This window comes from Balaenoptera acutorostrata, chromosome 15 (genome assembly GCF_949987535.1).
Source record: "Balaenoptera acutorostrata chromosome 15, mBalAcu1.1, whole genome shotgun sequence".
Lineage (NCBI taxonomy): Eukaryota > Metazoa > Chordata > Mammalia > Artiodactyla > Balaenopteridae > Balaenoptera > Balaenoptera acutorostrata.
The window spans coordinates 67,041,054-67,065,885 of NC_080078.1; the positions used below are offsets into that span (position 1 = coordinate 67,041,054).

Sequence of the window (24,832 nt, forward strand, 5' to 3'; positions counted from 1 at the left end):
CCTTCTGAGGTGTGCTGCCATTCTGAGTGAGACTGGTCAGTTTCTGTTAAATGATTATTTTTTTCTCCTTGACGCTAGTGGGCGTTCTCTGCTTTGTGGGAGTGGTTGTGGGGATGTAGAATGAGACTCGACAGGCAGAGGGAGGAAGGTGGTACTGGGACTCCCAAACTCGGGAACTGGCTGGGTCACACCGAGGATATCTAGTCTCTCTGGAGTCCTGGCCCTGTTCTTAACTGGTCTTTACTTGAACTAGAGGCTGTAGGTCGGGTCATGGCACTGGGAGGAGGTTAGGTGACCTCTTAGGGCTGAGAGAGGAAGGAACAGAGGATAGAGGTGGGACTCTGGCTGTGCCTCTGTGTCCCAGCCCTCCCCTCACTCTGCACAGCCTTTGCCTCTGGGGTGCTCAGTCACGCTGAGCTGAGTTGGGGTTCTAGGTGCTGCAGCCTTGGTTCCCCTTTCGGCCTCTGCTTTGGGCCTTGGCATCGTCCAAGGAGATGTCATCAGTCAGCCTGATGTAGGAGCTAAGGGCCTCCCGGAGCCCCTCACTGAGGGGGGACTCCTCCCCTGTGGCAGATGCTTCGGAGAACAGGAGCGAGCTGTGGAGAGGGGGAAAGAGTTGCATTAGAGGGCCTCACCCTCCTCCCTTCACCTACCACACGGTTCCGTTCTCAAACCTGCTGAAAAACTCACAGTGGTTCCTGTTCCCTGTCAGATCAAACTCCCCTTGACTTCACTCAGGACTGGTGCTCTCTGTTGTATCCCATCTTGTCTGACCTTCCATCCTGGCCACCTTGGTGCCCAGGCATGCCCCATATCCATGCCCACTTTGGCCTCCCTGTTAGTCCCCCCAGCAGACCTGCTGAGCCTGGGCTGGCCTGAGTTCAGTCAACGCTTATTGGCTCCCAGGTGTCCCTGAAGGCGACAAGCCCATTCTGGGTTCCCAGGGGTGGGTCCTTCTAACTCTCCTTTGTTCTGCCTTCACGTTCCAGGGGCTTCTCACCTGTCCAGCTCTTTCCAATTGAGTGGTGTCCTCTGCACAGTCACAGGTAGAGGTATGGACTTGCCAGGGAGTGGGCCGGCCCTCCGCAGGGCACAGGGCTCCTTGAGTAGGCAGCAGATGTCATCCGCCAGCTCTGAGGAAGAGACTTAGACCCTTGACATGGCTGACTCCAGCCCTGCCTTCCTCCCCGACAACTCCACCCTCACCCTGACAGCTTTCCACACTTGGCAGGTGGGAGCATGAGCCCCAAGCTGTAATCTGGAAGCTGACATGCAGTCAAAGGTCATTCTGGGCTAGGTTTCGGGAGACTTAATTTACCGTGTGATTTCGGGTAAGTTGATGGACCTCTTTGAGCCCCAGTTTCTGGTTAGAAAAGCGCTTTGGAAAGAAGAAAGCTAAGGGGTGATCAGTCTCTACTTGTTCTGTCAGTATCTGCTGCGTGGAATGACTGTCCTGAAATCCCCCGATCAGTTTTCCCAGTAGTAGTCTTTCCTCTCTGCTTCTCTGACACTCTGCTGTAGTGGCTGCAGTGCCTGTTACAGAACAGGCACCAGAAAATGCTGAGAATCAACTGAATTCCACAATAGCAACAGCTCTGGGCCTAGTTCCTGTGCGGAGAACTGTGCCAGCCATTGGGGACTTTGACTCAGAACCACAGTGGTGGGTGAGGCACTGGCCTGCACTAACACGGGACACCTCCGTGGCTCTGCTGGCACGAGATGAACTTCGGGCTCCCGGGCTGTGTTTCTTGGCATAGGGACTGGCATGGAGAGAGGGGAGGTCCCACTTTTGCCTAGATATTCTCCAGCAGGCAAAGTGTCCGAGGGTATGACTAACTTCCCCACAGACCCACATCCCAGTCTGCTCTCATGGAGGTAGGGGATGGCCGTACCAGAGTAATGGTCCACCAGGGCCTGGAGTGAGGGGAAGGTGAGGCGTGGTGAGATGTACAGCCAGCCATTGTCAAGGTGTTGGATCCTGTAGTGCCTGATCCGGTCCCAGGATGCAGGGCGGCTGAGGCGGACCGACAGGGAGTAACAGCCTGAGGAGGAAAGGGTCCGGGGTGGGACTAAGGCCCTGCTGGGACCCAGCCCGGCCCAGCCCAGGATGGAAGAAGGAAGACATGAAATGGCCACAGAGAGTGGGCACTGGGCCCAGACGAGGGAAGGGGGAAGGGAGGGACAAAGACTTGCTCTCTGGCTCATAAATGACAACACACTTATCATAGCTAGGGCTCTCGTGAGGGTGAAACAAGGTCACGCACACAGCGCTCAGAACAGGGCCTGCCACAGTTTAAGTGAGCATTAAGTGTTGGCTGTTATTATAAAGACTCAAGTGGGCAGAAGTGTTGTTAGGATGTGAAGATGTGTCAGTAGATGTCAGCAAGGATGTGGAGAAAGAGGAACTCTTACCCTGCTGGTGGAAAGATAAATTAGTATAAGCCACTTTGGAAACAGTTGGCATTAACTAGTCGAGTTGAACACGCTCATAGCTCACAACCCAGCTGTTCCATCCCAGCATGATGCCTTGCAAATACATGAACAAAAATATTCATAGCAGCATTGTTCCGAAAAGCCCAAAACTGCAAATGGCCCATATGGACTCAAGACAATGGTAGATTCTAGAATGTAACACTATTCAGCATAAAAGTTAATAACCACTACACACATAAGCGTAGATAAATGTTTAAAATAATGAGCAGAAACAGCAAGTCACAGAAGCATACGTTCAGTATGATTCTATTTAAATAAAGTTCAGAGGCAGCCAAGACTACTGCATAGGGATGCACGTATGGCAAATCTATGAAGAAGGGACTTCCCTGGTGGCACAATGGTTAAGAATCCACCTCCCAATGCGGGGGAAGCGGGTTCAGTCCCCGGTCAGGGGACTAGATCCCACGTGCATGCCACAACTAAGAGTTTGCATGCCACAGCTAAGGAGCACGTGTGCCGCAACTAAAAGGAGCTGGTGAGCTGCAACTAAGGAGCCCACCTGCCGCAACTAAGGAACCCACCTGCCTCAACTAAGACCTGGCACAGCCAGGAAAAGAAAAAACTATGAAGAAAAGTAACTGATTGGGCTTCCCTGGTGGCGCAGTGGTTGAGAATCTGCCTGCCAATGCAGGGGACACGGGTTCGAGCCCTGGTCTGGGAAGATCCCACATGCCGCGGAGCAACTAGGCCCGTGAGCCACAACTACTGAGCCTGCGCGTCTGGAGCCTGTGCTCCGCAACAAGAGAGGCCGCGATAGTGAGAGGCCCGCGCACCACAATGAAGAGTGGCCCCCACTTGCCGCAACTAGAGAAAAGCCCTCGTACAGAAACGAAGACCCAACACAGCCAAAAATAAAGAAAAAAAAAAGTAACTGATTAACACAGTGAAGCAGGCAAAGGTCTTCAAAGGGACTGTTGCACAATTTCTTAAGCTGGTAAGTGGGCATATGGATGTTGGTTTTATTATTAGTCTTTTTTTTTTTGGCTGCGCCACACTGCATTTGGGATCTTAGTTCCCCAACCAGGGATCAAACCCACACTCCCTGCAGTGAAAGCACAGAGTCTTAACCACTTGGACCACCAGGGAAGTCCCTGTTATTAGTCTTAAACCTATACATGAATATTATATTCACCGATGCAAGTGACAGAATTTTTCCAGTTTTGTTTTAGTTTTTTTTTTTTTTGGCCGTGCTGTGTGGCTTGCGGGATCTCAGTTCCCAGACCATGGATTGAACCCGGGCCTCGGCAGTGAAAGCCCAGAATCCTAACCACTAGGCCACCAGGGAACTCCCTGTTTTAGTTTTTAAAATCAACTTTATTGAGGTATAATTTATATAAAATAAAATACATATGTTTAAAGTATACAGTTTGATAGGTTTCAATGAAAATTTTAATTTAAAAAAAGGATAACTGGCTAGAAGAGGAAAAGCACACGGTTGAAAAACAAATAGAGAGAAAAGACTATATAAAATCATAACTATATAACTATATAAAATCAGGCCTCCAGCAGTAGTTTTCAGCAGATGGGGATGCATACAAGTGCTCTTTATAACTGTAAAGTGGGATTCATTTCTTAACACTTCATCAAAGCCAATTGGGAAGAGGGTGCTTAGTGGAATAATAGTAATAACCTATTATTACTATCTAATTATTTAAAGCTATCTGTAGCTTTCATTTATTGAGTGCTTACTATGCACTTTTTATATGGATTATCTCATCTAATTCTCATAACCACCCTGTGAGGTAGGTACAGTTATCCCCACTTTACAGATGAGAAAACTGGCACAGAGAACCTGGAGGAAGAGCCAGTGACCCTGTCACTTAACCTTTCCCTGTGGAATGCCAACAAAATGCAGGAGTGACTTTCCCAAACCACAGGCAGTGCTCAGTTTTAGGAAGCTTTTACTTTGAGGAAGTGGTCTAAATACTCCATTAAAGGGCAGAGATTTTCAAACTGTATTTTAAAAAGCAAGACCCAACTACATGATAAACACACTTTGAATATTAAAACACAGGCTAAAAGTAAAAAATATGTATCATGCACACATTAATCATAGGAAAGCTGGAGTGATTATATTAATATCAGAAAAGTAGAACTCAAGACCAAGGGTATTACCAGAGATAAGAGGATATCCTGAATTTATATGCACCCAGTTACAGAGATTCAAAATATAGAAGCCAACAGTATTAACAGAAAAAATAGATGTCCATAATTATAATTGGAGATTTCAACACTCCTCTCTTAGTACTTGATAGGATAGAAAATCAACAGGGATATAGAAGAGTTGAACAATGTAGTCAGCCCATTTGACTTAATTAACAAACTTTGGGCCCAACAAGAGCACATGGAATATTCAAGGCAGACTATAGACTGGGCCGTAAAAACAGAAATTTAAAAGGATTGAAATAATTAAAAGTATGTTTTCTGACCGCACAGAATTATGAATTAATAACAAAAAGACATATGGAAAATCCCCAGATGCTTGGAAATAACCCAGGGATCAAAGAAGAAATCATAAGCAAAATTAGAAAATATTTTTAACTAAATAATAAAAATTTGTGAGCTCAGCTAAATCAGGACTTAAAGGTATATTTTTAACTTTAAATCTTACACTTGAAGAAAAGAAGGCATAAAATAAATTTTCTACTTTAAAAAGCTAGAAAAAGAATAAATTTAAGTGGAAGGAAATAAATAGAAGACAATGGAGAAAAATCAAATGCTGATTCTTTGAAAAGGTTGATAAAATTGATAAAGCTCAAACTAGACTGATGAAAGAAAAAAAAAAACACAACACACAGAAATTACCAACATCAGGAATTAAGAGGGGACATCACTATAGATCCTACACACATTAAAAGGATAAGGGCATATTGTGAACAACTTTATGCCGATAAATTCTACAACTTAGATGAAATGGACAAATTCCTTAAAAGACACAAATTACCAAAACTGACACAAGAAATAGAAAATTTGAATAGACCCATATCTACTGCAGAAATTGAATTCATAATTTTAAAACTTCCTGAAAAGACGACTCTGGGTCTAGATGGCTTCACTAGTGAGTTCTATCAAATATTTAGAGAAGAAATAGTATCAATTTTATACAAACTCTTTAAGAAAATAGAGAAGATAACATTTCCCCACCCATTTTATGAGGCCAGCAATTAACTTGCTAAAAAAAAGACAAAAACATTATGAGAAAACGATAGACCAATATACCTCATATATGTAGACACAAAAATCCTTAACACACTGTTAGCAAATTGAATCCAGCAATGTATAAAAAGGATAATACATTATGACTAAATTGGCTTTATCCCAAGAATACAAGTTGATTTAAAAATTGAATGTCAGTGTTAACTCACTAAATTAGTAGAATAAAGGAGACAAAGCATGATCACCTGCAGGAATGTAGAAAAATAATTTGATAACATTCAACACCCATCATGATTTTTAAAAAACAAAGAAAAATAAAACTACAAATAGAAGGTGTAATGATTTCCTATTGCTGCTATAACAAATTACCATATATTTAGTGGTTTAAAACAACAAAAAATGTGTTATCTTACAATTCTGGGGGTCGTAAATCTAAAACAGGTTTCACTAAACTAAAATCAAGGTATCAGTAGGCCTGTACTTCTTCTGCAGGCTCTAGAAGAATGTCTATTTCTTTGCCTTTTCAGTTTCTAGAAGCCCCCTGCATTCCTTAGCTCATGGCCCCTTACTCCATCTTCAAAGCCAGAAGCATAGCATCCTCCAGTCTCTCAAACTCTTACCCTCTTGCCTCCATCTTGTAAAGACCCTTGTGATTTCATTGGGCTCATCTGGATAATCCACGATAAACTCCCTATCTCAAAATCCTTAATCATGTCTATGAACTCTCTTTTGCAATGTAAGGTAATTCATATTCACATGTTTCAGGGATTAGGACCTGGACATCACTGGGGGGCTAGTCTGCCTACCACAGAAGGGTACTTCCTCTTAACCTGACATAGAGCATCTGTGAAAAATCTATAAGTAACATCATACTTAATGGGAAAGACTGAATTTTTCCTTCTAAGAATAAAGCAAGAATGGTCTTACCACTTTACTTGTTATACTAGAGGTCCAGTGCAGTAAGGCAAGGAAAAAAAAAAAAAAAGGTATATGAATTGGAAAATAAGTAGTAAAACTATATTTATAGATAATGTGTGATCATAGATGTAGAAAATCCTAAGGAACCTACAAAAAAGAGACGAGAACTAATAAGTGAATTTAGCAAGGCTACAGGATACAAAGTCAATATACTTTGAGAAGTATGGAGTAAGGTCCTTGCTTCCTTTTCGTTGTTTTCTACCTGACTCTGGAGACCCCTTGACTCCATACCTTTAAGAAGAATCTCTTCTGGAGCTGTGCTGTGGCCCTGAAAAAGCTCTGTGGTTGGGAAAAGGATACTGAAACTAGGCCCTGGAAGCCAACCAACCAGCTGAACTAAGTGACCAAGTCCCTCTATGGGGCCTGGTTCTCCAGCCACCCCACCCTGGCCACTGTCACTACAGTTACTAGAACCAGGAGGGATCCTCACAGCTACACTGAGGATCTGACTGGTAGACTCAGAGATAATAAGCTCTGTCAAGCCCATGTGGGGACAGGTCTCCTACCAAGGCCACCTCTGACTGCCCTGTGTGCCTGCTGTCCTGCTGTTCCTTCTCACTGCTGCTGCAGCCGGTCCAGATATCTACAGCTGCCTCCCAGTTCCAGGACGTCTTTTAAACTCAGACTCCCTGGTTTCATATCCCACCCAGAGTCACACACTATAGCACCCCTACATCCTATAACCCTACCTGTGTCTCTAAGACACATTATTTGACCTCTCAGATCTGTTTCTTCCTCTCTAAAGGGGGGTAATAATTGTCCCTGCCTCAGTAGATTCAGGTGGTAAAGTAGGTAAAGCATTTAGCAGCGTCTGGCACATAGCAAGCATCCAGTGCTCCTTATCAGTTCTCTGGTTCTTTGTTCACGCTGTTCCTTCTATATGGAACACTCTTGCACCTGTGTAACCGCCAGCCTTCCTTTTACAACTCAGTTCCTACTGAGACAACTCTCCAGAACACCTTCTCTGCCTGGGAGAAACCCCAGCTCTAGGCTTGCCCAGACACAAGTGCTAGCACCAAAGGTCCTATTCTCCCATCGTCTGTCCCTCAACACTACCCCACCCCACCATATAACCAACGGTGAGCCTCACGAGGGATTGTCCTAATTCATCTGCCCACCATCTTCCCATCTCAGAAAACAGCAGCACAGTTCCTTCATTACTAAGCTCCTAACCCCGGCATCATCCCTGGCAGCTTCCATTCTCCCTCACCTCCCATCCAGCCCCACAGAAAACCCTACTGGCTACATTCAGAACATATCCGGAATCTAACCACTTCTTAGCCTGCAACAACTTCCCATGTGGCTTCCCACTTCCGCCTCATCCCCTGCCAAATCCTCTCTTTGCACCGTAGAGGGATCAGATCATGTCACTCCCCTGCTTAGAACCCTCCCTGTCAACATTTAAAATAAATCTGAAGCTCTCACCCTGGAAAGGCCTTGCATGACCTGACTTCCGGTGACCTTGGATCTGCTCCAGGCACACCTGCCTCCTGCTGAGGATGCACCTGTTTACTCTGTTCCTCTTAACTGTTGCTTTATTGTTTCTTTGTGGCACTTGCCATGATCAGTTGCTTAATTACTATTTGTTCACTATGCACATTGCCAACTAGATTGTGGGCAGGGATTTTGCTTTTTTTTTAACCTCTTTATTGGTGCTTTTTATATTGTTGAATCCCCAGCACTTAGAACAGTGGCTGGCACAGAGCTGCCATGCAATATTTATTTGTTGAATGAATTACTGAGTCTCTGTGATAAACACTGGACACGGCCATGATTACAAGCAGACTTGAGGAGTCCTTGCCACCATTTGCACTCCTACCGCTGTGAGCACAGATGGTGTTGCGGGTCAGTCTACCCTACCCCAGCTCTTCATCCTCTCTCCTCCCCTCAATGTACATACATGCACTCATTCACTCATCCATTTATCCAGTAAACATCTGTTGAACACTTGCTGCAAGCTGGCACTGCGCTAGCCCCAGACACAGGTAATCAGATCTTCATACTCTGGGGAAAGAAGTACTGTCCCTCAGCACATCCCTCAGCCAGAATTTTCCTTTATGGTCCTCATCTCAAGTATTTAGTTCCCCTGCTGTTAGACCACATACCCTGACTTTGTTTTAAGAAATAAGTTTATTGCAGCTACAGAAGAGGTCTTTTCAGGATACTGTGGGAGTTGAGAGCAAAGAGTGACAAATAACCTGGGGAAATGACACTGCAATGGGTTGTGAAGGATCAGTGTGAGTTGGCCAAGTGGAGGAATGGAGGAGAGGGCTTTCCAGGCTGAGGGAGGCTCGTGTGCAAGGATGCAGCAGTGGAAAGAACAAGGTGTGTTCATTCATGGAGTGTTCTGGTGGGCAGTGGGCCAGAAGGCAGGCTGTGGGAAGGAATGGTGGGAGCTATGGCTGGGTGCAGGGCCTGGAGGGAGACCCATTGGGAAAAAGGCAAGGAAAGTATGAGGTCCCGGATTCCAGAAAGCTCCAGCAGGCTTAGCCAGTGTCACACCCTGGCCTGCAGTGACCTGTGGGCTCAGGAACCATGTTCTCCCAGGTGTTCTGATGATGATGCCGGGAGGAGGGGAGGGGTCCACAGTGGTGTGAGGGAGCACATTAAAACCTGTTTGGGGGACGCAGATCTAGCAGGACCCTCTGAACTTCTGAGACCTCTAAGAAGCTGATAGCCTCGAGGATGCTGCACCTTGGACCCTTGACTGTCTGAAGCCTGAGGGCAGGAATCACAACTTAGCAGGCCTGACTCAGAGGAGATGCTTTTAAGTGTTTCTCGGCTGACAGAATCACAGAGGTGAGTCCCTCAGGGGCAGGAAGCGTGTCTTGCTCATCAGTCTCTCTTGCAATGCTCAACACAGTATAGACACATAGTAGGACAGTAGGAAGGCAAGAGGGTGACACTCTTGGGGTCTGGCCCTGGCACTGACCTCTGGAGCAATCCTGGGACCTCCACACACTCTTTGTGCCCCTTCACACACCAAGGTTTTCGGCCTGACTTAGGCCCTGCCATGGCTCCCCCCAGGCCTAGAACACAACCAGGTATGCCAGAGGGACTCTGGGGAAGATGGGGGGGTCTTCCCCTCCCCCTCCAGACTCTTGAGTAGTGTTCTTGGGAGCTCAGTGGCCCCAGGCCTTCCTCCTTGGTCCACTCACAGGCTCAAAGCCCCTACAGAATTCCCTTGCCAGAGGTACGTCTGGATCTTGGGCCAAAGAAAAGCTGATCCTGATATCACTCACTCACTTGGTCAACAGTTAATTACCATTATATATGACAAGATGCATTATGTAAACATGAAAAACATTGTCTCTCATTACTTAACTTCGGGTTCCCTAGATTGGAACTGTGTTTTCAAACTTAAAAGAACATGAGAACCATCCAGAGAGCTTGTGAAGGAAGCAGATTTCTGACCTCTGTACCCAACAGTCTGATTTGGCAGGTCTGCGGCGGGGCCGAAGAGTGCATTGGCAAGACGTTCCCCTGACAATTCCTGTACACTCAAGTCTGAGAACCACCATCCTGTGGCATCACTCGGGCTCAAACAGCTTTAGTGTCAAACTTTTTTTGGCCACAAACCACATATGAAATTTTACAGTGACCCAGGACACACTTAAAATTATTGAAAACAAAAAGTTTGGTGAAGCAGTATTTTCCCCAACCCCAGTGATGCATCCTAATGTTTTCAGCTATATTTCACTTTAAACGCTCACTAGTCCAGATCCACTAAACCAATGGGTTTCAACCTCGGCTGCACATCAGAATCACCTGGGGGGCTCTTGTAGCTTCCAGGGCCCAGGCCACACCCCTGACCAATTAAATCAGAAACTCTGGGGGTGGGGTGCAGCCGTCAGTAATTTATAAATCTCCCCCAGATGATTCCAACACACAGCCAAGGTCTAGATCAGTGGTTCTTAAAGTGTGGTCCCCAGACTAGCAGCAGCAAGCACCACCTGCAAACTTGTTGGAAAGGCAAATTCTCAGGCCCCAGACCCAAATCAGAACTGGCTGGACCAGTTCTTTGTTTTAACAAACCCTCCAGGTGTTCTGATGCCCACCCAGGTTTGAGACCCACTGGTCTATAACCACTGAACCAAACTGATTTCTTGGCCCACAAATGGGTTGTAACCTGCAGCTTAACAAACACTCTCCAAAAGGAAGCCCAGGATGAGAGATTAGAAATCAGTACTGGGAAACTGTTGCCTTTCCTGCAGAATTGGCAAATTCTTCCTTTTTCGATAATGAGAGCTGCATTCTGATCTATCCCTTTTTGGTGTTGCTATGGGGAACCTCAGAGTCAAATCTAACCTTAATCCCAGCAATTTTGTGGATCCTTAAAGATCCTATGGATTCTTTACACCCTAAACTTATGCAGTGCTGTATATCAATTATGTCTCAATAAAACTGGAAGGAAAAAAAAAAAGCTCCTATGGATTCTTATCTGCTTTCTCCTTTATTTCTCCACCAGTTCCTCTTGTATATGTGCCTTCTTAGAAAAGGGGCTCAGAGAGGCAATAAGTTTCGGTCACTATGCTCTTGGGGTTGAACCAGGCCAGAGAAGGGGTGTGGGAGGGGCAGCTGAGCACGGAGCACTTCCTGTGGCTTCTCACGCTCACTGGGGCCCGGGTATACAGTGCCCCTGCCCCCAACAGCACCGCTATGGCTTCCTGTTTGTAGCTGTTGCACCTGAGCCAGCCCCCACCCTGGCCTGCCTATGGGTGTATGTGAGGGATGCTGGCGCTGCCTGGAAAATAGTAGGAGGGGCTGGGGAGAGGTCAACCCAGGGGACTCCCAAAGGAAGGGAAGGAGAGGCAAAGACGCACTGGAAGGGGCCCCAGGAGGGAGACTGAGTAGAGAGCAAAGGACCCTGACGACGCATCAAAGTGAGTTCAGTTAAGGGAAGCACAGGCAGCCTGTCCTCACTCCTGAATAGCTTCTCCCTAGTCCACCCCTGTGCTTGCAATGCTACCATTACTGTCATAGGTGGGCCTCTCTTAGGTGTCTGAAGTGCGATGAACCGCAGTGGGGTTTGAATCCCGGTTCTGCACTTATTAGCTGTGTCTCCCCAGGCAAATCGTTTCTCTTCCCCAAAATCTCCATTTCCTCATCTGTAAAATGGGGACATTGGAAGTACAATCCCCACAGGGTTGTTTGAAGGCATTTAAAGCGCCTAACATAAACGAGGGCACTGCCACTCCTTCAACGTCCCTCTCTGTCCCTGCTGTAAGGGACTCAGGGCAGCTCGGCGAGAAGCAGGGGCATCAGAGACAGACTCAACTTAGTGTTTTGTTTGTACCTGGGGTGGGAGAAGTCCCATATGAATGTGCAGTGTGACATGTCCCTATCCCTCTGTGGGCCTCTGTTTCCCCATCTGCACAGCACAGAGAGGAAGATCATGAGGTGACTCCTAGTGGGTTTTCTGGCTCCGACTGGCTGGTGACCCAAAGCACAGAGACCTTGTCAAGAGATCAGGATCATGTTGTGTCTTGGGAAGGGAGAAATCATTGCTGGTCAAGGCAGGGAAATCCTGCGACTATACTGTGTTACAAGTCCTGGTTGCCAAAGTGTTGGCTGAGCTGGATCCCTCCCATGGGCAATTCACACCACTTTTAGAAATGCAGGTTATTGCCCCATTGTTGATAGGCTCTCACGGCAGCAACATGTGGTCAGTCAGCCGGACTGCCCGACTCCAAGGCCAGGTCTCCAGCCCTCCACATGTGGCCTCCTACCTCTACCCCCAAGTCACATCACACCTGGCTCTTGGCATGCAAGGGAAAAGCCCATGGCAGGCTGAGCTTACCCACCTCTCCTGGTCTGGCTCTCCCGGATGAGGAAGGCCCCTCCGGGGTTCCCAGGCAGCAGCAGAAGTTCCTCAGCTTTCTCCCGGCTCAGGCCCTCATATAACCACCTGGGGGTGGGGAGATGAGCAGAGAGAGGGTCGGGGGTCAGCCTGGGGGGTGGGTGGCCCAAGACTCTACTGGAACCTCTCCTCCCTCTGTGGGCCTCAGACTTCCAAATGTCCCATGAAGAGCTGGCCTCAGGTCTCTCAGGGCCCCCAGCTTTGTCCTTGTCCTCTGAGGCCCCTGGAGCCAGGACCATCTCATGGGGTCAGCCCCAGCCTTTTCTAACTGAAGAGCTCATTCCCAAGTGGCCAGGGTCTGGGGGCAGGTGAGGTGATCCCAGACCCTCTCCTATCACTGCCCAGTTCCCCCAGCGCCCCTACACCATCCACTCACCTTTCGAAGCCTTCACCTCTCCAGAATTGCCTCTCTCTTTTTTTTTAATTTTAGTAAATATTTTATTTCAACAGTTTAAAGTTTAACTTTGTAGCCAAAAGGTATGCAGGTGAACATTTACGCATTATCACTGAAATCTAACTTCCACTGGAGCTTATTTGTGGGTAGAAAGTTCGGAACTAGAATGTTCAAGACATTCTAAAATTTTGGAAAAAATCATGTAGCCCATCAGTCGCCATACGTGCCTCTTCCAATGCTGGGATTGTTGATAACTCTGAGCCCACACCTTCCTTTTCTCTCTTCACTTAATCCCTCACCTATGTATGTCCATGAAGGACTTCAGTGCAGTGAAAAGTTCAAGGAGTCGTGCAGGAATTTTCTGGCTAACAGTCCATCAGCTTCTTACTGCCCCCAGAGTTATGGCCGGGGGTCCCAGGCAAAGCCTCCAGAAGCCAATTTGATGGAAATGGTTGCCTCCCTGTCACTTTGTGAAATGCCAGAGTCAGGGTTCAGTTGATTCCAAGTAAATAAAGTAGAGAAGCTGTGATTCTCTTGGTGCCAGCAGCAAACTGAGCCTAGTTTCTTAGTAAATAAAATACATCATTCATACAACTTATGAAAATCGAGGCTATAAATGAAGCAGAGGCAAGGAAAGGGGACTCTTAGGGGTAGTTGGTGTTTCCTCTGTTTAAACTTCACGCCAGGCTGTGGAGGCAAAACCCTGCCCAGCAGGCCCAGGCCACTGGGAGACGCGAGCTGATTCTATGCGGTGTCCACGTGTCTCAGGATCCTATGTTGCTTTCCTCAGAGCCAGACATACCACGAGCTTCAGAAAGGAAGGCCATCCAGTGTGGGAGCCGTGCTTTTCCTCAGAACTGAAGCGTGCCTGTCACAGCACACACAGTGACGCAGTGACATGTCCCTGGCTCCAGGTGATTCACTGCCTTTCTCTCTCGACATAGAATTTGCTCTGGAGTCAGTCTGTCACTTACTCTGGGCAAGGGATGGCTCACACTTTTTGAGAGACCCTGCGTCCCCGAGTCCAGCCCTCCTGAGGAAGTGCCTCTTGGAAGGGCAGCCCGAGGAGGCTCTCTGGGGACATTTATGCAGGCTGCCCGCACCTCCTGCAAGTCCCTTCCAGCATTCTCCACCACCAGATTCCCGGCCACCCTCCAAAGCCCAGGTGCCACACCTCCACGAGGCCTTGCCGAGCCCTCTCCTCTGGGCTCCCAAGTCTCACAGGCTGACCTGAGAGAGTCAGTCTTCAGCTCCTCTGGAGGGCAGGGTCTGGGCCTGATTTTCCCCTGACCCCAGCTTTGCTCAGCATAAGCCTGGGCGTAAAGAACTACACTTGTGGGAGGAGAAAGCAGGAAGCTCCCCCGAGGCAGGGCCTGGGGGTGTGAACTCACCCATGGGAGATTTTGGCCACTTGGTTGCTGGGGAAGATGTACTCTCTGCCTGAGATGTCCGACAGCACTGTCCACCAGTCTCCATCCCTGGAGAGAGAAGGGCGAGGGGACCCCTCTCAGGAGGGCCAAGGCCCTGGGCACCGCTCATTCGGGATTCACAAGGACCCTCCAGGTTAGGTCCTGAGGCCACCCATCCCACCTGAGTTTCCCAGGTTTCCATGCACCAGCCAGTCTGGGTACCTCCTAGGCAATGAATGGCCTGATTCAGGGCCCCCCTGCAAGGCCCTGCCCACCCACTGCTTTTCCCTACAGGTGTGTCAAGCTGCCTAAAATCCCACCATTAGAGTGCTGTGTGAGCTCAGCACAAAAGTCCATGCTCTTTCCTCCTGGAAGGGGCCCCTCTTCCCACTCATGCATCTTCAGGGATCGGGGGAGGGGAGAGAGCACCCCAGCCAGTGCCCTCAGAGGGACTTACTCAGAGACGATGGTCAGTGGCTCCCCCAGTCTCAGAGACAGCTCTGCCTGCTCGCCTACCGGGAAACTGCCCAAGGCCACAGCTTTGGCCTTGCTCCTCTCTGGATGGAGGGATAGAGATGGTCACCCTCTGGCCAGACGTGAGTTCCAGTGGAGGCTGGGCTCCCACCATCAATCCTCCCACGGGCACCCTAGGGCAGCATGTCTGCTGGGATCCCGGGATGGCAACCTGGAATCTGATGCTTTTCCATAGGGCTCTGCAGAGCCCTGGGGGTACCCAGACATCTCTTGGGGGCCCCTCGGGGAAAGGATTGGTGTGGCAAGAGGAGTGGGGCTCCTGGCTACAATCCCATTTTTATACAGATCATCACAGGAGATGTTGATAAAGGAACTCAGCAAACTGTTCAGCAAACTTGAAGCTGACAGCTCTAAGCAGGTGTCAGCCTGGATCTCTGAGCTCAGCTTCTGAAAGGCACCGATGAGGTGGCCACCAGATGGATTAGCTTTGAGGGGCTGGGAGGTGGCCATGGGAGGGGGAGGGCTCCTGGAGGGGCCCAGGAAATCACTGACCTGGACGGGCTCTGTAACTCTGGAGTGCCGTGCATGTGGGCAGAGTGGCTCTCCCATGACCTCTGTCCAGAGCGACAGGCGTAGGTCTGTGCTGCCCCCTCAGAAGAGGTGCAGCCCCAGGGCCCACTGGGACAGGCCTGGCCCAGAGCAGACACCCAGCAGGAATGTGTGTCTCAGTCAAGTGTCCTGGTCACACACCTGCCATCTCTTCCTGAGCACCTGCTCTGTGTCAGGGCCTGACGGGTACCCTATGTGTCATCTCCATTCAGCCCCATCACACAGCAAGGCAACCGAGGCTCCACGGGGCAGTCTGCCGGGGAGGGGGGCGCAACTCCTTTGCCACATCACCCCGTCCCTGTCCTCCCACGGGCCCAGGGTGGGGGGGACTGGGCTGGACAGCAGCAGCACGTCTCTGAAAGGCCCAGACTCCCCGGGAGGCTGGCGTTCAGAGAGGGAGTCACAGAGACGGGACACCGAGCCGCCGCGCCCCACCCCATCACACCAGGACTGGTCCTGAGCACGTGGTGGCCTTGAGGCCCAATTTTGAGGTTGGACAGCAGGCGGCAAGCGGCTCCCTTAGCGCAGGACGCTCATCCCCTCGCCCCCCACTCAGGGACCAGCCCGCCCCGACCATCTAGACCTCCTGATGCCTGTCCAGGCCTACTTGTCCTGAAAACACACGGGCTGCAGAGCGCCCTTCACCCACACCCCGGCGCCCTCCCTTCTCTTCCTCCTATCCCAGCTCAGCAGGGGTCTCTGCATGAAGCTGCGAGAAGCAGTGAGGTCAGCAAGGAAGGTTTATGTGCCTCACAGGTGCTCCTCAGAGCCTGAGAGGCCGCTGTGAGGCCCTCCAGACAGAGCTGGGGCCCCAGGAAGTGAGCGAGGGTGAGCAGAGGACAGACAAGGGCGCAGGGGACGGGTGGGGCAGACACAGAGCTGGACGCTACGTGTGCTGAGGGCCTCCGGGACATGGGCAGAATGAGACTGTGATTCCAGAAATGGACCAGTTCCTACATGTCCTCCCAGACACACATGGAGACCCCCATGGTGACCCCAGACTGGAGCTCCTCAGAACCTAGGGCCTGGCCATCCCTCGGTGCAGGGAAATGCCTGCCTGATGCCCGAATACACGGTGCAAGTAAGTCTGGGGAGGGTGTCCTCTGACAAGAACAGAGCCAGATGGCCAGAAGTGCCCCTCCCCCTCCTGGAAGCCCTGGCCTTGCACCCCAGGAGCCACTGAGCAGCACATGCTGTCCCCCTGATGGGTCCCCTCCGGTGGCTGAGTCACCTTCATCCTTCACTCCTTGGATGAAACGTCCCTTCCCTGATGAGCCCCTCAGCACACACTCTTGGTCAGAGTCCCTTAAAACACTGTCACCAAAGTCTAACACAGTTGTAATTGATTATTGGTTTAGCACCTGTGTCTGAGGCTTGACTGTCCCTGAACACAGGGACTGTGTCTGTCTTGTCCACTACTGTGTCCCCCGGTCCTGGCACAAGGCCTGGCACGGGGTAGAGCCTTGGTAGATTTTGGATGGATGCAAGGCTGATGGACAAAGGAGTTGCCCAAAATCCATGCTCCTGCTGGGACCAGGGGTAGAAGTACTGAGAGAAGCCCATTCGTCCCCTGGAGATCCTGACAGAGAGGGGAACACAGTGCCCCTCAGTTTCCACAGGCAAGGAGGGCCCCAGGGCACCTGCCGGGGGGTCACCCCCTCAGCATCCTGGGCATGACTCAGAGCAGCTTCGGGGCCGCTGCCTGTGGCTAGATTCAGAGGAAATGAGGTGGAGGCCTGTGTGGTTTCCAGATCCCTTCCTGCAGGGCCTGCTGGGCCCCAGGCTCTCGGTGCACACTGCGTGGCTAGAAGGAGGCAACTGCCTCCCCAGCAGGAGTCTACAGGGTCCAGGGTGCCCATCGATGACCATGGGGACTAGGGGAGGCTGCTGTTAAAGAGAGGAGGAGGACTTTGGGGCTTCCCTGGCCATCCAGCAGTTAAGACTCCGCGCTTCCAACGCGGGGGCGCGGGTTCTATCCCTGGTCGGGGAACTAAGATCCCGCGTGCTGTGCAGCGTGCCCAAAAAGAAAAAAAAAATTAATAAAAAATGAAAGTATTTAAGAAAAAGAAAGGTGGATATTGGGGATGGGGGCTGAGGAGCAGAAAGGAAGCCCCAGCCGTTGCAGAGGACTTTTCAGTTTGGGGCAGAGCCTGCCAAACACAGATATCCAGTGTGGCTCTGCAGTCTTCTACTTCTGTTTAACTGTGTGTCTGTGTCCTTCCTCCTAAAAGTGCTGCTTGGTTTAGAGTAATCCTGTTATCTCTGATGGCTGATTTTATGTGTCAACGTGGCTAGCCCACAGTACCCAGATATTTGGTCAAACACCAGTCTAGATGTTGTTGTGACACTATTTTTGAGATGAGATTAACATTGAAATCAGTAGACTTTGAATAAAGCAGATTACCCTTCACAATGTGAGTGGGCCTTATCCAGTCAGTTGAAGATTTTAAGAGAAAAAGACTGAGGTCCTTGAGGAAGGGAGAATCCTGCCTCCAGACTCCACTCTGGAATTCTGCAGCATCAGCTCTTCCCTGGGTCTCCAGCCCTCTGGCCTGCCCTGCAGACTTCAGACTGGCCACCCCACAGCTGCGTGAGCCAATTTCTTAAAATAAATTCTCTCTTACACACACAGTCTACTGGTTCTGTCTCTCTGGGGAACCCTGACAAATACATTATCAAAACCCCAAATCAGAAAGTGATTTGAGAAAGGATTTGTGGGCTGTTTTAGGGAACAAGAAACAAACTGGGGCTGTAGCTCTGACATCAAAGTACTAGATACTGCAGGATACTTTGATTGTCTAATAGTCCTAAAAACTGGCATTTTTGGGCTTCCCTGGTGGCGCAGTGGTTGGGAGTCTGCCTGCCAATGCAGGGGACCCGGGTTCGAGCCCTGGTCTGGGAGGATCCCACGTGCCGAGGAGCAACTGGGCCCATGGGCCACAATTACTGAGCCTGCGCGTCTGGAGCCTGTGCTCCGCAACAAGAGAGGCCGCGATGGTGAGAGGCCCGCGCACTGCGATGAAGAGTGGCCCCCGCTTGCCGCAACTGGAGAGGGCCCTCGCACAGAAATGAAGACCCAACACAGCCATAAATAAATAAATAAACAAATACTTTAAAAAAAAAAAAAACTGGCATTTTTTAGTCAGGATTGCCTCAGAAAACCACAATTACAGGTTCAGCCCATGCATTGCATGAACTCATTTTTTCCAATCATCATAGCTCTATTTTGCGTCAAGTATTTCATAGCACCTCTCAGGATAAAAGCATTTCTGTCCAGTAGGACTTTCTGTGATAATGGAAATGTTCTGTAATTGTATTGCCCAATAAGGTAGCCACTAGTTTCATATGGCTGGAGAGCACTTACAATATGGCTGGTGTTACTGAGGAGCTGAATATTTAGTTTTATTTTATTTTAATTAATTTCAGTTTAAATTGAAATAGCTACATAAGGCTAGCGGCTATCATAATGGACGGTGCAGCTTTGGAGAGCTATGGATGTGGGTTGGTCTTAGGGTTGCAGCTCAGGCTCTGGATAAACTGGTTTAGGAGGGAAGCCATGGGAGATGCCTGGGGGACCATCACACCCTCCTGGTTAGTTCTGGTCACTCTCACATTTTCTAGTTTGTCTGGTTTAATGTTCTGACCACTAATATGTAAGCTTCCTAAGAGCAGGGACCCTGGCTGTGTGGTTCATGGGGAGGGCCTGGTATACAGCAGGTCCTCGTTGATACTTGAGGCTGGAGTGGCTGCTCAGGAAGGGCCTGTCTGCCCCGGGGCCCTCGGCCTACCTGCTTGCATGGGCTCAGGACCCTGGCCTTGCACACAGGGGCTCAGGCTTGGGCTTGGAAGGGCTTTCCCCCTGCTGGGCTGACTTCCCATCGTTCCTCAGCAGAACACTCAGAAGTGCATCACCAAGAGAAATCTGAAAGAGATGCTGTGATGGGGACAGAGCTGTGGTTCCCAGCCTGGTGCCCAGACACCCTCCCTCCCCAGCTCAGCCCTGCTGACCTCCTTGCTGACACAGGCAAATGAGATCCCTCCCATCAGGACCAGGTTCCAGCCCCTCCACCAGACTGTTAGGGCTTTCTGCAAACCGGACGCTGTTTTCTTTGCCTCCCATCTCTTCTACGCTGTAGCCGTGCTCCATTCTTTGTTTCTGGGCCTTTGCGTGTGTGAAGCCCCATCCCATTACTGGAAGGCCCTTTTTCCACTTCGGGCCTGTCTGGATCCCACCCTTCCCCAGGAAGCTTTCCCCGAATCCCCCAGCCCTAATGATCATTCCTATGGCTACTCAGAATCATTGCCTGACCTGGGATCACATTCTGCCACTGGGTGGAAGGGGCCAATGACAGGACAGAGTTCACTCTAGGCACACCAGGACCCACGGCTAGGTGGGCAAGGGGGATCTGAGGGGGCTTGGGAGCTGGCTGGCACGTCTCACACGCTAAGGTGACACCGAGCACACTGTTACTGGGGTCACAGGGCAAAGTAAGAGGCCCGGGAGACTGTATGACACAGTGATGACTTGCAAGCCTTTACAGGATTGGTTGTCGAACCACTTCCCTCTCTTTGCTTCCATTTCCCCATCTGAAAAATGGGGATAACGATACCCACCATACGGGTCTGAGAGATAATGCACGTGAAGAGCCAGGTCAGGGCCTGCTTTTCCTTTTTCACGCTCTGAGTGTCACTTCCCCAGAGGCCATTCCTGGGGACCTTCCCTTTGCTACCTCTCAGGGCTGCCTGTTGTGCTTTTCCCAAGTTTTAATTATTCATGTACTGGGGTGCTTGTTTAATCAGCCATTATTCTACAGCTTGTTGAGAACAAGGACCTCTCTGCCCATTTCCTCAGCATTTTCACCCACAGAAGGCACCTGATACACATTATCTAAATGGACGAAGTGATTATTAGCTCTTTGGACAGGTGTCTTATCCTTAGAATAATTTAAATTCCCAGGTTTCCAGGGTAATGCCGATTTTTTTAAACACTATACGTATTAAAATGTTGTAGGGAGGTGGTTTCATTCTTTCGGACGGTTTTCAGTCTCTTAGTTAGAGACAACGCATAATTATACCAGTTTAGGGACATAGCCGGCTCCGTCCTTGCCTTTGAGCCTTTTCCCACACCTGGGTGAGGATGGGTGTCCGTCATGATGGCGGAGTGACTCCCATGGCCTCACGGGCCTTCCTGTCTGAGGAGCAAGGATCTGGCCCTGGAGAATGGAACAGCTATCTGTAGTCTCGTGCCATCCACACGCGGATGACAGCATGTTTGCTCCTGCCTCCCGGGGGAGTTCCGTATTCATGGGACAGGAGAGCTCTTTAACACAAAACAGGCCCACCATTAGGGAATGGCTCCTGGCAGCCACTTCCTGCTCCGACTTTGGGATCCCGAAGCCTTGGCAGCCCGAGATGGCGCTGCTGCCTCCTGGGGTCTCTGCTTCCCTCAATGCCAGCGCATCCCTTCAGGCCAGGTTTTCAATAGTCCTTTCCCCTAGGGTATGGGGCACATGCTCTGTGCTTAACTATGCAGACATGGGTCCAGAAAATCCCTGGGAGAGATCATTCCTGAGGAGCACGAGTGATTCAGACCAACCAAGCTCGAGCTGTGTGACCTCAAGCAAAGCGTGTAACTTCTCTGAGTCTCACTGGTTAATCTGGGATAATACTGACTCCACGGGGTTGTGAGAAGCTGAGGGGCCTGGCACGGAGTGTGTGCTCAGTAAAGGTTAGTCTCCTTTCCCCTCCTTCAGCAAGACAGTCACCAACCACAGTGAACCCAGAGACTTCTCCCCGCTGCAGGTGGTGCTGGGGGCTGGGCCCGAGAGGCAGGAGAACCCTGCACTCAGGCCGGCAGAGCCCCCAGCACTCTGCCAGCTCCCTTCACCTGGTCTCGGCAACGTCAGGAGGCCTTCTGGGGGCAAAATGAAGACTGTGGGTGGGCAGACCTAGGAGGGGGAGATGGTACTGGCCCAAACTTTTAAGAATCTAATCCTAATTGTCTAAGTATTTGAACAACTTACTGCATGTTAGGTAGGCACTTTCTAGGGGACCCAGGCTTGGGCGGAAGCAAAGAGTTAAAGGCAGCCGAGGTCAGCACATGGAACATTTGGTGTTTTGACCACAGCACTTGACCCTTTGAGAGGTCGGCAGGGTTTGAATGCCATTCAAAACAAGGCCCAGGGCCTAGGGAGAGCAACCTCGTGCTCACTGTTCGTAGCCGGTTAGTGCAGAGCTGGATCTACAATCCGCGTCTGTTGTGTTTTTCTGAAGATAATTTTCTGCAGATAATTTCTCAGTGGCGGCGTAAGTGATAAATTTGGATTGAGCTAAAGGGAGACCTCCCTCCCTTTCCACTGAGAAAGATCACCCTTTTAAGAAGAATTGTAGACTCTAGAGCTGAACGTGTCTTCAGAGGTTATAATCTAGACTCCTCTTATCCACTGACGCTCTGTCCCAACCATAAAGGTCACTCCCAGTCTTGAGGGGACCATCCTTCCTCACAGTCCCAAGGCCATCGGAAAACAAAAAACAAGCATACTTACTGTTTTCCTGTCATCAGAGGCTTGAGGCAGGGGCTCGGCTAAGACGCATGCTTTAGCTGAAGAGGTTAGGGCTTTGGGGGGCCCCTTCTGGAAGTCTGCCAATGTCCTTAGTCCTAGGTCACCCGGGACCCTCTCAGCCTGGGAGTCTTCAGGGGGAGGCTCTCGATATTGCTTTGGGGAGCTTGGCATCTGCCTGTGGTCAGCAGTCTGTACCCCTGGGATGAGACAGGAGCCCCATGCTCCTTAGAGACCTCCAACTGGCTGGCCCTCCCAAGCACAGGCAGGCCAGGAAGCAGGCCCAGGGCTCTTCGAGCTCTGTCACAGGGTCCTTGGGGCTCCCAGCTCACATCTGCAGGCTCTGTGGTTCTCACAACCACCCGTTTCCTCTGACGGCATCACAGACCATCGAGGAGCCACCTTCCCCAAGTTCCTGTTTATGGGGGAGAAGCAGCTGCCTCGTCATGATCCTGGAGGGAGAGGTTTCTCTCTGGCTTTGTGGCTTGGCCTGGTCCAAGGAACACAGAACCAAGCTAAATGAGCAGGAGTTTCCCATGCTTACCTGGTCATAATAATCACCTGAGGGGCTTGTTAGTATCAGATTCCTGAGATCCCCCCACATCTTCTGAATCCAAGTCACCAGAGGAGCAGCCCAAAAATTTGAATCTTAAACACTCCAAGAGATTCCTTTGACTAGCAAGTATGGGAAGCACTGCCTTGGAGTGTCCCAACCTTTAATGTGTATAGGAATCCCCTGGGGATCCGGTTAAACAGCAGATTCTGGTTCAGTGGGGTTCGAGATTCTGCATTGCTAACAACTCCCAGGCGATACCCATGTTGCTGGTTTGGGAACCGCACTTTGCGGAGCAGGACCTGGACAGCGGTTCTCCAAGTGTGGTCCCTAGGCCAGCAGCCTCAGCATCATCTGGAAATTTGTTAGACATGCCAGTTCTCAGGCCCCATCTCTGATCTACCCAATCAGAAACTCCATGGTAGGGGGCCAGCAACCTGTTTTCACAAGCCTTCCAGGTGATTCTGATGCACACGCTAAACTTAAGAACCACTCGGCTAGGATAAAGGATCTCTGAAAGAACTCCCTTTGATTGGTATGTTTAAATCAGTCATTAAAATTTAAATTTAGGGAATTCCCTGGCGGTCTAGTAGTTAGGACTCCACGCTTCCACTACTGGGGGCCCGGGTTCCATCCCTGGTTGGGGAACTGAGATCCCACAAGCCATGTGGCATGGCCAAATAAAAAAAGAATTTTTTTTGAATTTAAATTAGTAAAAATCTCAGCTCATTAGTATCTAAATAACCACCCATTCACTGCCTCCCCATTAGGGGCTTAGCAATCCTGGAGACAGATGCTTTTAACACAAAACCGCTATTTCACAGACAATGCAGCCTTTTCTGGGGCCTCGAGCACACCTGGGCTCAGGTTCTCCCTTTCTCCCGGGGAAGGCTGGTTTGAGATTTAACTCCTGCGGCACCTGGCGTGGAGAGCTGAGGGAGCCAGAGTGGAGGTTCTAACCAGGATGTTAGGGTGCGTGACGGCCACTCAAGGATGTGGCCTGTTGCTGGGAGGGAACTGATCACAGGCCCACCCTCCTGCTCTTGCCTCCACACCACCGCGATGTCCATCTTTTCATCTGACAGGCAGACTTTTGGACTGGCCTTAAGGAGAGGCCCATGAACGAGGAAGGAAGTAGGGAATGACCATCTATGGTCTCAAAAAGATCCCACCATATCCTCTCCCGTTCCACTCAGGGAGGCACCTGAGAATTAAGAGTTTAAAGCCTAGATCTGCTGCTTTGTGAGTTTTTTGACCATTTGTAAATTGGTTACCTCTGGGCCTGTTTTCTCATCCACAAAACTGGAATAGGGTCTACCTTACTGGCTCAGTAGGAGGAACATTCAGGAAGGTGTAAGGGCTCGGCCTGTAGTCATATGAAAATGCATCAATTTTGAAAGAACTGGGAACTTTTTCTAGCTAGGTGTCCTTGGCCAAATCACTTAACTTTCCTCAGCTGTTCTTTGTCTGTAAAATACACTGCCACTTTGCAGAGTTGCCATGAGAACTGGGTGAGACAATTTATACGGAAAAGCTTCACACAATCATCTTGGGTAGGTAGCATCTACCTGGCCACTTCCTTGCCTCTCACAAAGCAGGCACCCCAACTTTTTTTTTTTGGAATATACTGAATAGGAAGAAAGGAAATGAAAATGAGAAGAGGATGAGTGTGGTAAGGACCAGCCAGTTGGGGCCCGACTCCAGGCACACAGCCAAGGTGGGAAACAGGCAACCATCTATGCCAATGTGTAGCCAAGGCAGCCGGAGCAAGGTGGGTTCGTAGAGCAACTGTGCCCATGAGACCACCTCCAGCTCCGGAACTTTGCCTGTTTTGCAAGGACCTCAGCACGGTCACCTGCATCGGCCCACATGCATTCGTTTCCTGTCCTCTACCAGGATGGGCAGGGTCGAGTCATTTTACAAGTACCTGCCACAGGCACAGCAACCTCGATGTACTGGTAGCCGCAGACCCTGGACCATTCAAAACTGACCTGAGACGGCTGCCTCCTGAAATTATCCTTGGTGGGTGTGAAGACAGCCCCTTCTGGCGAAATACAGTCTGGTCTGTTGGAGGAGCCCTGGCAGGTGGCTGCAGATTACTACACGAGGGGTGGGACGTGGCAACTGCACACAGAGGGCAGAGCTGAGATGCAGAATGCCTTTCCAAAATATCGGCTTCTCCCGCATCACCTCACGGTCAGGCTTCTCATGGTCAGGTTTTCGGTTTGAGAGGAATATAAGCATGTCAGATGGACTCAGGGTTCAATCCCAGCTGGCTTGCTGGTATGACCTCGGGCAAATTATTTATCCTGGGTCTTGGTTTCCTCACTTTAAATGGACAGTGTT

The 24,832-nt window shown here is 50.0% G+C and overlaps 1 protein-coding gene across 4 annotated transcripts; it reads right to left on the minus strand.

Annotated features, from left to right (window-relative positions):
* Positions 1 to 121: 121 nt before the first annotated feature.
* SLA2 (Src like adaptor 2) lies at positions 122 to 24,761 on the minus strand. 4 transcript variants are annotated; one of them, XM_007193175.3, is made up of 9 exons: positions 24,478 to 24,761; positions 21,919 to 22,133; positions 19,162 to 19,295; positions 14,748 to 14,847; positions 14,273 to 14,359; positions 12,432 to 12,535; positions 1,893 to 2,042; positions 1,001 to 1,133; positions 122 to 596 (listed from the first exon to the last, which is right to left on the minus strand). In XM_007193175.3, the coding sequence occupies exons 3-9, from the start codon at positions 19,250 to 19,252 to the stop codon at positions 431 to 433; spliced, it is 831 nt and encodes a 276-aa protein (XP_007193237.1). In that variant the 5' UTR covers positions 19,253 to 19,295; positions 21,919 to 22,133; positions 24,478 to 24,761; the 3' UTR covers positions 122 to 430. The 4 variants fall into 4 exon arrangements, with proteins under 4 accessions (XP_007193237.1, XP_007193238.1, XP_007193236.1 ...); XM_007193176.3 differs by having other exon boundaries at positions 21,919 to 22,348; XM_007193174.3 differs by having other exon boundaries at positions 21,919 to 22,423.
* Positions 24,762 to 24,832: the final 71 nt, after the last annotated feature.